Here is a 12,658-nt window from a genome sequence, read left to right as displayed (position 1 = left end):
ATTTATCAAAGTGTTGCATTTTTATATTTGAAGGAGAGTATTTCACTCATATATTTGTGACATCACAGATGATGAAAATGCTCAAGCTTGAGTTTCAGTTTTTAGCCTCTGGAAAGTTGCTGGTTCGAGTCCCAGCAGTGTCTTCTGTCTGTTTGTGTCTCAGATTGCAAGTTTAACTGTCACAAGCGATGTGCACCCAAAGTGCCAAACAACTGCCTAGGAGAAGTTTCCAAAAATGGTGGTAGATTTCAACACACACACACACACACACACACACACACACACACACACACACACACACACACACACACACACACACACACACACACACACACACACACACACACACACACACACACACCATGTTCATCCAGCCTTGTGAGGACTATCAATGTATTCCCTCCACCCAGCTGTGAGGTGTAGGCGCAGGGGCGTAGGTTTGGATATGGACCATAGGGACAAGTCACAACCAATATTTTGGGATGGCAAAATAGTCCCTACCAATATTTAGCATTTTTGTTTATATAACAAAATCATTCACTATTTTTTTGCGAACTCGATACTATAATTTTAGTCGTCATGTTTTGTGTTTTCGACGTGCCAGAGTGACAGGGTTACCCATGTTGCAATTTCATTAGCTCACGTTCTTCTCACATGGACGTAAACAAAGTGCATCTCGTGGCAGGCAGTGCTTCATTTGTAAAGTGGGAGGTCCCAGAGCGCAGAGGATGGGTGGCTCCGGTGCAGTGTTGCCAGATGTACGATAATTATCGTATTTGTACAATAGTTGTGCCCTCTGTACGATGTACGATCAATAATGGGAAAAAATCCAATATGTACGATAATTTCAGTTGGTTGGCCAAACACGCATCTCTCTCTGACACCCAAGAATCATTTTGCAGGCGTTGCACTCAGGCGGCATCAAAGACACAACACACACAGGGCTGCTGCTGGCTTTCGGCGACCGTCATTTGAAAGCCCGCCCCCTCTCATACAGAGTAATGAGTTCCATCCAATCTCTGCCGTGACAGGAAGATTCCCCAACCATCTTTTTTTTTCGAAACTTTATTTCAACAAATGCAATAACAAACGAACAAAACACAAGAGCAAAGAGATATACAAGAAAAATAAAAAAAGTTCCAAGTTCCTTATGGAGGTGTCAACATTTTTTCTGTGTTCAACAAAATCTGCACAAGTGGCCATGGCATCGGATGACGACAGCGACCTCGAGGTTGAATTCGACTCTTTCTAGTCTGGTAATTAACACGTTTGTGTCCCTTCACAGAAAAAAAAATGTTTCTAGTCTGGTAGTGCATTTGCGTTGTTTTGTGCCATAGTTTCCCCATTACTATAATTACTGTTTAAAAATGTGACATAAAATTCTTTGTAAATTAAAAAAAAAAACGCTAAAATAGCTACGGTATATGCGTTTTGTTTGTGTACGATAATTTCTCCCAAAATACGATCATTTTGAGGTTTTGGTACAATAGTTTCATATTTCATATCTGGCAACACTGCTCTGGTGCAGAAAAACAAGAAGGGCGGGGTGGAGGGGTTGCGAACAATGCTGTGCGCCACACTTAAAATAAACTGCACACCCACCTTCACAAATGACACTAACATCCTGCCTTTTCCTCAAAAATTACTACATTTATGTTTGCTGTCTGTCTCTGTACTTTTCTGTCACTTTTGCGCTCTTTTTCATACTTTCCCTTGTTTCAAAAGTCACCGAACGCACTGTTGGAAAGAACGGGTTCTTGGCTTGCTGTCAAATTTTTCAGAGTGAGGGCTTATATGAGAACGTACGGTAATGAGAATCAGCGGCGCACTAGTTTTTTTTGTTTTGTTTTGTTTTTTTCAGCGGCGCACTAGTGTGAAACTTCCGTGTTTTTCCTTTGCGTTATGACATCACAGGCTTACGTTTACCGTAATACACCATATATATCATTGGAAATCTTTTTTTTTTTTTTTTTTTGGCAAATTAGGTTGCCAGATACCTACAACTGCATTATTGATGAAGAGAATAGATTATACATCTTGGTTGCAAAAACTTTTTTTTTTTTTTGTTAGCTCCACAAGTATTTTTTTGTTGTCTTGTTCTCTCAGGTGTAGGCCTATAGAATAGATTAGTGATTTTGGGTGCAATTTTGTTATTTAAGCTATTTGTTTGTTTGCCTACACACTTAATAATGTAAATAAAGTGTTAAATTATTCAGCATTATGTCGTCATATGTTATGTATTATGCTGTACTTGTGCGTCTAATGGTATGAGTGGGTTAGGGGGTGGTGGTGGTGGGAAGGGGGGCCGGGGGGGGGTACTGTCCCTACCAAAGCTGAGACCAAACCTACGCCCTTGTGTAGGCGTCACCTAAAATGAGTATATACATTCTATACACTATAGAACTTTTGAGCCCTGGAGCCGACTCTGATGTCACCATGGTGGAAGGTTGCCTTGATGACCATAATGATGAGAGAGGCGGGGGTCTGATGAGTGACATGGAGGAAGTGCTGACATCAGATGATGGTTTACTGCTGGAGGTGGGGTCTGGGGAGCTGTGTGATCTGCATGACCCTGACCTGGATGAGTCAACCCGGGCCATCAGGTACACACAGTTCTGCACGCGTGCACGCACACACGCACACACACACACACACACACACACACACACACACACACACACACACACACACACACACACACACACACACACACACACACACACACACATGCACAAAGCTGATAGAATGGTTTGCTGTGCCCCCTGCAGCCCATCGACCAGTAACAACATTCCTCTGATGCGTGTTGTTCAATCTGTCAAACACACCAAGAGGAAGAGCAGCAACGTGATGAAGGAGGGGTGGATGGTCCACTTTACCAGCAAGGACTCACTGGTATTGGTTTATCTGCTTAACTATGTAAACATCTTCACTGACATCATGAACACGTGCAACAACTCACGTCTGCAGTGTTCACAGCAAACTGAGTGAGAGCAAAAATACAGTTAAAGACAAACCAATCCCTAATTCCACTTACCTGAACAGGTGGTGCAGGTGTCGGGTCGTGGTACCTTCAGGAGTCTGTGTGCGTTTCATCTTTAAGGCTGAAACAGCTGCAATGTGGCCTGTAAATCTCTTCTTCTTCTTTCAGTTGCTTCCATTAGGGGGCGCCACTGCAGATCATCGTCTCCATCTCACCCTGTCTTCTGCATCTTCCTCTGTCACACCAACCAACTGCATGTCCTCCCTCAGCCTATCCATAAACCTCCTCTTTGGCCTTCTTCTTCTGCCTAGTGACTCCATCATCATCCTCCTCCCTCTATACCCTGAGTCCCTCCTCTACACAGGTCCAAACCATCTCAGTCTCATCTCTCTGAGTTTGTCTCCAAACTGTCCTACCTGTGCTGTCCTTCTGATATGTTCATTCCTAATCCTGTCTATCTTCGTCACTCTCAGCTCTGCTCTCTACACAGTCAAATCCCGAGTAAAACTAGCACTGACAGTGTTAAATTAACATGGCCAGTGTACATATGGTCCTACTCTGGTCAGAGTGGGACCATATGTACACTGTGAGTGTTAATTTAACAATGGCGATTTTATTGTGTAGTCTCATTAGAGATCATAATGTCATCTGCAGACAACATTGTCCATGGAGACTCCTGTTTGGTTTTATCCATCAACCTGTCCATCACCATTACAAATAAGAAACAGCTCAGAGCTGATCCTCGATGTAATCCCACCCTCACCTTAAATGCATCTGTCATTCCTACTGCACATCTCACTGTTGTCACACTGTCCTTGTACACATCCTGCACCACCTTCACATAATTTTCTCACTGCGGACGTCCTCATACAATATCACAACTCCACTTGGCACCCTGTCATAAGCTTTCTCTAAATCCACAAACACACAATGTAACTCAGAGCAAACATTGCATCTGTAGTGCTCTTTCTCGGCATGACTCACAGATCTTTACCTCGTTTTTAAGTCCAGTTTCTACTACTCTTTCCCATAACGTCATGCTATAGCTGATCAACTTTATGCCTCTGTAGTTACTGCAGCTTTGCACATCACACTTGTTCTTAAAAATCAGAACCAGCACACTTAGTCTCCACTCCTCAGGCATCTTCTCGCTTTCCATGATTTTATTTAACATTCTGGTTAGAAACTCCACTGGAATGTCATCTGGACCAACTGTCTTTCCACTCTTTATCCTCTTCATAGCTGCCCTCACTTCATCCTTATTAATCCCCACCTTTCTGATTTACTCTCGCCACATCATCCAGCCTTTTCTCTCTCTTGATTCTACATTCATCAGCTCTTCAAAATATTCTCTCCACTTTCTCAACGTGCTCTTCTTACTTGTCAGCACATTACCATCGGCAGCCGAACCTGCTGCACATCCTTTCCAGCACAGTTCTTTTCTCTGGCCAATCGGTACAAGTCCTTTTCTCCTTCCTTAATGTTTAACTTTATGTACAGTTGCTATATGCCTATTCCTTAGCTTTTGTCATTTCTCTCCTTCTGCCACATCACCTTGTACTTCTGTCTACTTTCTTCTTCTCTCTAACAAGCCCAACTGTTTGTAGCCAACCTCTTTCTCCTTATGTTTTCCTGAAAATCTTTGTTCCACCACCAAGTCTCCTTGTCTTCCTTCCACTGTCCAGATGTCACAACCAGCACTTTCCTGTCTGTCTCCCTCACCACATCTGCAGTACTTTTCCAGTTGTCCAAAACTGCTTCACCTCCTTCCAGGGCCTGTCTCACCTCCTACCTTAACTTCACATAAGTTTCCTTCTTAAACAAACTTTTGTGAATCAGTCATAATAACATCTAGCATTATGTCTCTTCTGGCTGACAATTCCACACACGTGCATGCTGTGTGTCAGACCTGTTTTCTCGCAGTTAAGCCTTCATTCCTGCCTTTGTTCTCTAAATAGCAGTGCACCAGGTTCCAGCACATTTTGGCCACTAAAATTTGAAATGGCAAATGGACTGCATTTATATAGCACTTGTCCATCTGAATCAGAAGCTCAAAGCACTTTGCAATTCACCCATTCACACACACACACACACACACACACACACACACACACACACACACACACACACACACACACACACACACACACACACACTGTTGTCAGGGTGTTGCCATGCAAGGTGCTCAACTGCACACCGGAAGCAACTGGGGGATTGAGGACTTTGATTTCCCAGCCTGATAGGGGTTTGAACTGAGGATCCGCTGGTCTCAAGCCCAACGAGTAACCACTACAAGATTGATGACAAGCTGTTGTGGGTAATGTGGTAATATGTGTCCTCATGATAGTTCCTGCCACTGAAACAGCAGTGTCCACTTGGATACACCCCTCAAGTCAAAATATGATTTGACACTCATTGATCCAGTGACCTGATTAATATGTCAATCAGGTCATTGCTGCTATGGTGATCCCCCCTTCCAGAGGGACTACTCATGTTAAAGTTTGGTTCATTCTTGGACATAGTGGCAAATGTCGGCACAGATGGAAAGTGCTGTTGATTGTTTCCCTCACTGATGTCTGTGCTTGATATTTTTGATGTACGAGGTCTATTAGAAAAGTATCCGACCTTATTATTTTTTCAAAAACCATATGGATTTGAATCACGTGTGATTACATCAGACATGCTTGAACCCTCGTGGGCATGCGAGAGTTTTTTCACGCCTGTTGGTTACGTCATTCGCCTGTGGGCAGTCTTTGAGTGAGGAGTCGTCCACCCGCTCGTCGATTTTTTTCATTGTTTAGGAATGGCTCAGAGACTGTTGCTTTGTTTGATAAAATTTTTTTCAAAACTGTAAGGCACAACTGAGTGGACACCATTCAATAAATTCAGCTGGTTTTCGTTAAAAATTTTAACGGCTGATGAGAGATTTTGGTCTGGTAGTGTCGCTTTAAGGACGGTCCACGGTGCCTGACGGCGATCTGCGCTTCGAGGCGGCAGCGTCTCGCCGTTTCAAGTTGAAAACTTCCACATTTCAGGCTCTGTTGACGCAGTAAGTCGTCAGAGAACAGAGAACTTTCAGAAGAAGTCGGCATGAGGAGTTTATTCGGACATTCCATTGTTAACGGTCATTTTGTAATGAAAGAACGTGCGGGCAGAGTCGCATGTCGGGCTGGACCCGACCGCGGGGGGTCGCGGCAGGAAAAACACCTCCGTTGGAAATCTTAACGGGCAAGTTGGAACATGCCCAAGCTGTTAAACAATTTCTCAGTTACTCACTTGTTGAAAGCCATTAAAAGCCGCCTGAATTCTACAAATGGTTTTCAACACGGAGGTGTTTTTCCTGTCGCGGCGCACACAGATTTGCCGAGTCGTCACGGAAAGGACTCGGCGAATTTGCGCGTACGTCTTTCATTAAAAAAATGTCCTTAAACAGTGGAATGTCCGCATAAATTCCTCATGCCGGCCTCTTCTGAATCTTCTCTGTTCTCTCATGATGTTCTGGGTGAATTAAGCCTTAAATTAGGATGTTATCAGCTCGAAACAGGCCGACGACAGCGCCTGGAAGCGCTGCAGGGCGTCCCGCTCCGTGGGAAGTCCTTACACTGACAGAAACACCCCATAATCTCTCATCAGCCGTTAAACTTTTCACAGAAAACCATCTTAATTTCTCGAATAGTGTCCACTCGGATATTCCTCACAGGTCCAGAAAAAATTTTGATAAAGCAACGCGCGCCGTCTCGAGCAGCGTGTGAAACAAAGGAATTCAGCCGAGAGGGCGGGACCACATCTCACTCAAGGCCTGCCCATAGGGAAATGACGTCACCGACATGCGTGAAAAAACTCACGCATGCGCACGAGGGTTCAAGCATGATTGGTGTAATCGCATGTCATTCAAATCCATATAGTTAAAAAAAAAAATAAAAGGGTCGGTTTATTATCTAAGAGACCTCGTATATACATACAGGCAGACAACAATGTAGCCATCAATTTCACTTCCTGCTAGTTGGTAACAAATCAAACCTTAACAATTCATATAACTTCAAAGTAACAATGTCAATTTGTCAAAATCAACCACATGAATATAAACTTGGAAACAATGTACATCATCTAATATTATTAAATATTGAGACTTTGCAAGTCAAAATGTCCCTCAGCTCTTCTGACTCCTTTTTCTTCTTCTTTGCTTCAGAGGAAGAGGCATTATTGGCGATTGGACAGTAAATGCATCACACTGTTTCAGAATGATACGGGGACTAAATATTACAAGGTAAGTTACCACTAGAACACTGTAGGTGCAGTGTTTCCCCAATCATCGACCTGGAGACCAAAATAATGAACATTTTCCATTTCAGTCTGCTGTAACATCAAACTATGAGGCAAACTGGGTATATTCCATTGGACAGCCAGCTGCTGATTGGCCAAACACACCTGAATGATCACATCAGGGACCAATGGAAACTGTGCAGTACTTCGGATCCTGTTTGCCAGGAATGGAAAGCACTGCTTTAAGGGACATATGTGTGCTTCTCCCTTTGGTTCCTGAAGACTGCATTTAAAAAAAGACATGATAACAGAACACAAACAGTCAATAAAAGGAAATATAAAAGAGGCTAATTAATTAAGTAATATTTAAAAACAAAGATGTTATCATGTTTCAAATATAATAAGAGCAGGTTTACTTATTGACTATCAATTCTGATGATCAGAGAGAGAATTGGTTCGGGTCTGGGAGGACGCACTGGTGCCACATTAGGTTGATGCCACCACAATATGTTTCCACTCTGAGTCCTGACTGGGAACCACCAAAGCAGACCATCCATCCAGGGCCAGATTCTGTCCTTTTGGGGCCTCAGGCAAACACAGGTGTGGGGCACTCACATAAACACAAGCACTGATTTCATTTTGTCCCTCTTGGTTGAAACGTAACTCGACAACCTTTAAACTGTAAAAAGACCAGCAGATCATCATAGCCCTAATGGTAGTTCTTCTGAAATGCCAAAATCATTGGTTTGAAAGGTGCCTAAGTGCAAATCTTCACACAACAAACATTATTCATCCAATAATAACTAAAAAGTAATGTGAACATCATGTACACCCTATCACTCATCAGTGTAGCATCTAAGCCCATCACAATGCATGGAGGATTCCATCCAAAGTTCAGCACCCTGAGACTGTACCAAGAGGGGGCTAGGGGGTACTGAGTATCAAGGCCACCATCTAGGATGAAACAAGAAACATTCAAGAGTATGTCAAGAAGCTGTTCCCCAAGGGACACATTACTAAGGAGGTATGTCCGACAGAAGAAGACAGAAGATGGTGAACAGGAAGAGGAGATGACATGGAAGACCAGCAGGCTCTTCCATTGAACGTACCACCAGCAGATAGAGGGTGTGGCTAATATCAAGAAATTGCACCAATGAATAACAAAGGCTGAAGGACAGGACAGAGGTTCTGATCATAGCAGCAGAAGAACAGGCCCTGAGCACCAGGTCCATAGCAGCTGTGGTCTATCACCTCAGACAGAGCCTGAGGTTCAGGCCATGCAGAGTCGCAATAGCGTGCAGGAACATCTGTACCAAAAAAACACCTCCAGACTAAACAGGAATTGAAGACAACTGCAATAGAAGGTCTGGCAGAGTTCCACTTGAGGCTTGAGGCAGTCATTCAGTGCATCTGTCTGGCTGACGTGATCTACTGCCACCACTTTCATCTACTTCTTCACACAGGAGGTGAAATAAAAAATTCTGGTTTATATCTGTTTTATTTATATACTGTCAGGAAGGTGAAAATAAATATTATGGACAAAAATATGAGCCACGCCAACATTATTCTAACAACAGTAATCTCATGACGTAAACCGCGCTTCACCTGGGCGAAACCCCCAAAGCCCTCAGAAACTTTGACTGTGAGCTCACTGTCTTTAAACTTAATCAATCAATTAATCAATCAATCCTCATCTGTTGCTGTTCCAATAAAAACATCACATTTGCAAATGGGTAATTTCTGATTTATGGCTTTGGATCTTTCTGTTTTTGTCAGACCTTCTGACTGTTGGTCCAGTGAATCCTCTAAACCAGTCTCTGTCAATCCAGGACCTCTTATGCTGCGTTCACACCGGGGGCGACGCGAGCGACAGCAGCAACAGGTTGCCATGTAATCCCTATGGAACGACATGTTTTGGTGCCAAGTCATGCAGCGCAACGCGATGGACGTGAATGAAGCGACACGAGTGAAGCGATTTTGAGCAATTGGCACATTTGTGGCACGATATTGCGTCGCATCACGTCGCATTGTCCTCCTCCCCAAGTTGAAGAATCTGAACTTTTTCGTCTCATCTCGCCGCGATGACCAATCAGGGACTGAATATGTAGTGACGTGGAGATGTCTGGAGTTTGACTGAAGATGTGAACATGTCCTGTATCTGGTAGCAGCCTGTGAGCAGGAATTATGTCTCTTTTGTCCTTTATTTCACAATTATGACAGAGTTTTTGGAGCGAGCAGCAGTCCCACAGCAGGGGGAGCAGAGTTTCTTTCTCTTTTTATTTCACGTGCGCGCAAGCGAATCGTCCATGGAGATTATTTTACTTATTAACTACACAGATGTATAATAAAACAAATGGTGACTGGTTTCTAAACACAATTATGACAGAGTTTTTTGGGGAAGAGCAAGGAGTAGCCACTCAGCAAGCAGCAGAGTTTCTTTCTTTTTTTTGTTTTACTTGCGCGCGCGAGTGAATCGTCCATGGAGATTATTTTACTTATTAACTACACAGATGTATAATAAAACAAATGGTGACTGGTTTCTAAACACAATTATGACACAGTTTTGGAGTGAGCAGCAGCCCCGCAGCAGGGGCAGCTGAGTTTATTTCTTTTCTTTTTTTTTACGTGCTCGCAAGCGAATCGTCTGTGGAGAATATTTTATTAATTAACTACACAGATGTATAATAAAACAAATGGTGACTGGTTTCTAAAAACAATTATGACAGAGTTTTTTGGGGGAAGACCGAGCTGCAGCCCTGCTGCAAGCAGTGGAGTTTCTTTTTTTTTAATTGTTTACATATGCGCGCGTAAACGGGACAGGAGATCCTCAAACTGGGTCCCGCAGAGGTGGAAGGACCGCTGAAAGCGGCCGTCATCCAGATGCAGCTCCTGTAGCAAATAATGATACTCCCTGTATTGGGAGCTTTCCACAACAACTCGCTTCGTGTGATCAAGGTCTGTCATGTTAACCTGACTGACAACCGGAGCCGGCGAACGGAATGGAAGCTCCTCCTATTTGATGACGCACCGGGGCAAGTTTTCACAGCAAAGACACTCCGGGCGATGGTGGCGCGTCCGTCGCCACGCGACCCCCGCGGATTTGTGGCGTCTGATTGTGCCCGGTGTGAACGAAGCATTAGATAACCCAGTTGCAGTTCCACATGTTTTGGTCTTCATTGTCTTCTTCTTGTGTATCTTCAGGAGATACCTCTCTCAGAGATCTTATCCCTGGAACCAGCTCAGACCTTCTCACTGCTTCCCGATGGAGCCATTCCTCACTGCTTCGAGATCACAACCGCTTCACTAGTGTACTTTGTCGGCGAAAACCTGCAGAGGGCCGACTCGTCCATGGCCAGCAGCATTATCGCAGTGAGTGTCCTCATCATCTTTTATTTTAACTCATCGCTCTTTTTACAAGGCACCTGATTTTAAAATCTTGTTTGGTATGGGCTAGTGTCAGGTGAGTGGGGCGGGGCTTCTTATTGTAGGTTTTTTATTGGGGCTTTCAGGTGAGTGGGGCGGGGCTTCTTACTGTAGTTTTGTTTAATTGGTGCTGTCAAGTGAGTGGGGTGGGGCTTCTTACTGTAGTTTTGTTTTATTGGTGCTTTCAGGTGAGTGGGCGGGGCTTCTTACTGTACTTTTGTTTTTATTGGTGCTATCAGTTGAGTGGGGCGGGGCTTCTTACTGTAGTTTTGTTTTATTGGTGCTTTCAGGTAAGTGGGGCTGGGCTTCTTACTGTACTTTTGTTTTTATTGGTGCTTTCAGGTGAGTGGGGCGGGGCTTCTTACTGTAGTTTTGTTTTTATTGGTGCTTTCAGGTGAGTGGGGTGGAGCTTCAGTACTGTACTTGTGTTTTTATTGGTGCTTTCATGTGAGTGGAGCAGGGCTTTTTACTGTAGTTTTGTTTTATTGGTGCTTTCAGGTGAGTGGGGCGGGTCTTCTTACTATACTTTTGTTTTTATTGGTGCTTTCAGGTGAGTGGGGCGGGTCTTCTTACTATACTTTTGTTTTTATTGGTGCTTTCAGGTGAGTGGGCGGGGCCTCTTACTGTACTTTTGTTTTTATTGGTTCTTTCAGGCGAGTGGGGCGGGGCTTCTTACTGTACTTTTGTTTTTATTGGTGCTTTCAGGCGAGTGGGGTGGAGCTTCAGTACTGTACTTGTGTTTTTATTGGTGCTTTCAGGTGAGTGGGGCGGGGCTTTTTACTGTACTTTTGTTTTATTGGTGCTTTCAGGTGAGTGGGGCTGGTCTTCTTACTATACTTTTGTTTTTATTGGTGCTTTCAGGTGAGTGGGGCGGGTCTTCTTACTATACTTTTGTTTTATTGGTGCTTTCAGATGAGTAGGGCGGGTCTTCTTACTATACTTTTGTTTTTATTGGTTCTTTCAGGCGAGTGGGCGGGGCTTCTTACTGTACTTTTGTTTTTATTGGTGCTTTCAGGCGAGTGGGGCAGGGCTTCTTACTGTACTTTTGTTTTTATTGGTGCTTTCAGGTGAGTGGGGCGGGGCTTCTTACTGTAGTTTTGCTTTATTGGTGCTTTCAGGTGAGTGGGGTGGGGCTTCTGTACTGTACTTGTGTTTTTATTGGTGCTTTCAGGTGAGTGGGGCGGGGCAGGATGTGGCTCGGATGTGGGAGATGGCCATCCAACATGCTTTGATGCCGGCAGTTTCTACTGGATTTAACCAAAGTTCTCACTGCAGCGGACACAGTAAGAAACTGGACGTCATCACCACAGATATGATGTCTTGATTATATATTGGAATCACATTGATAGTTTTTTTTTTGGGGGGGGGGGGGGGGAGCAGCATGTGACATTAACACGGATGTTTATGTTTTCGGTGACTCGTTTGTCAAACTGAAGGTTTTGTTCGCTCACCAGATTCGATTCTAACAAAGTTAACAGATGTAGTTAATGAGGCAGCCTTGAATGTTTTACTTCTGATCATATTTGTCTCAACAGAAGAGGTTTCCATCAGTATTTCCGTTTCCAACTGTCAGATCCAAGAGAACGTGGTGAGAACATTCACAAGGCTCCTCTACAAACATATTTATGTCTTCAGAATCACAGGACCTGCACCTGCTCATTATATCAACATTCCTGCCTTCATATGTGTGTGTGTGTGTGTGTGTGTGTGCGTGCACGGGGGGGGGGAGTACACAGGGACAGAAAATGGAGAAAACAATCAGAGAGACAAACCAGGACAAAGCAGAGGGAGGAAAGAAAAACAACTGTGAGGTGATTAGTGACTGAAAACAGGTACAAACTAATTAAGTGAACAAGAAACAGGTGGGGGGAAAGTGTAATTCAGAAAAAGGACACCAGAGGGAGCCAAAGAACAGAGACAGACAGCGAGAGAACACAGAGAGAGCACAAGAAACATAACAAACACCAATAGACAAAATAAAGACAGACACCA

The 12,658-nt window shown here is 43.8% G+C and overlaps 1 protein-coding gene across 1 annotated transcript in view; it reads left to right on the top strand.

The window, feature by feature from the left end:
* Positions 1–12,658, top strand: part of prkd1 (protein kinase D1) — a 52,796-nt gene that overhangs the window by 22,959 nt on the left and 17,179 nt on the right. Inside the window, exons 7-13 of the mRNA XM_034159364.1 lie at positions 164–241; positions 2,402–2,603; positions 2,769–2,892; positions 7,170–7,247; positions 10,445–10,612; positions 11,838–11,949; positions 12,202–12,254. Coding sequence (XP_034015255.1) covers positions 164–241; positions 2,402–2,603; positions 2,769–2,892; positions 7,170–7,247; positions 10,445–10,612; positions 11,838–11,949; positions 12,202–12,254 — 815 coding nt within the window. The remainder of the gene's footprint in view (positions 1–163; positions 242–2,401; positions 2,604–2,768; positions 2,893–7,169; positions 7,248–10,444; positions 10,613–11,837; positions 11,950–12,201; positions 12,255–12,658) is intronic.

The sequence above is a fragment of the Thalassophryne amazonica genome, chromosome 19, assembly GCF_902500255.1.
Source record: "Thalassophryne amazonica chromosome 19, fThaAma1.1, whole genome shotgun sequence".
Taxonomy (NCBI): Eukaryota; Metazoa; Chordata; class Actinopteri; order Batrachoidiformes; family Batrachoididae; genus Thalassophryne; species Thalassophryne amazonica.
The sequence above is the reverse complement of the archived record's forward strand: the minus strand, read 5'-3'. Positions and strand labels throughout refer to the sequence as shown.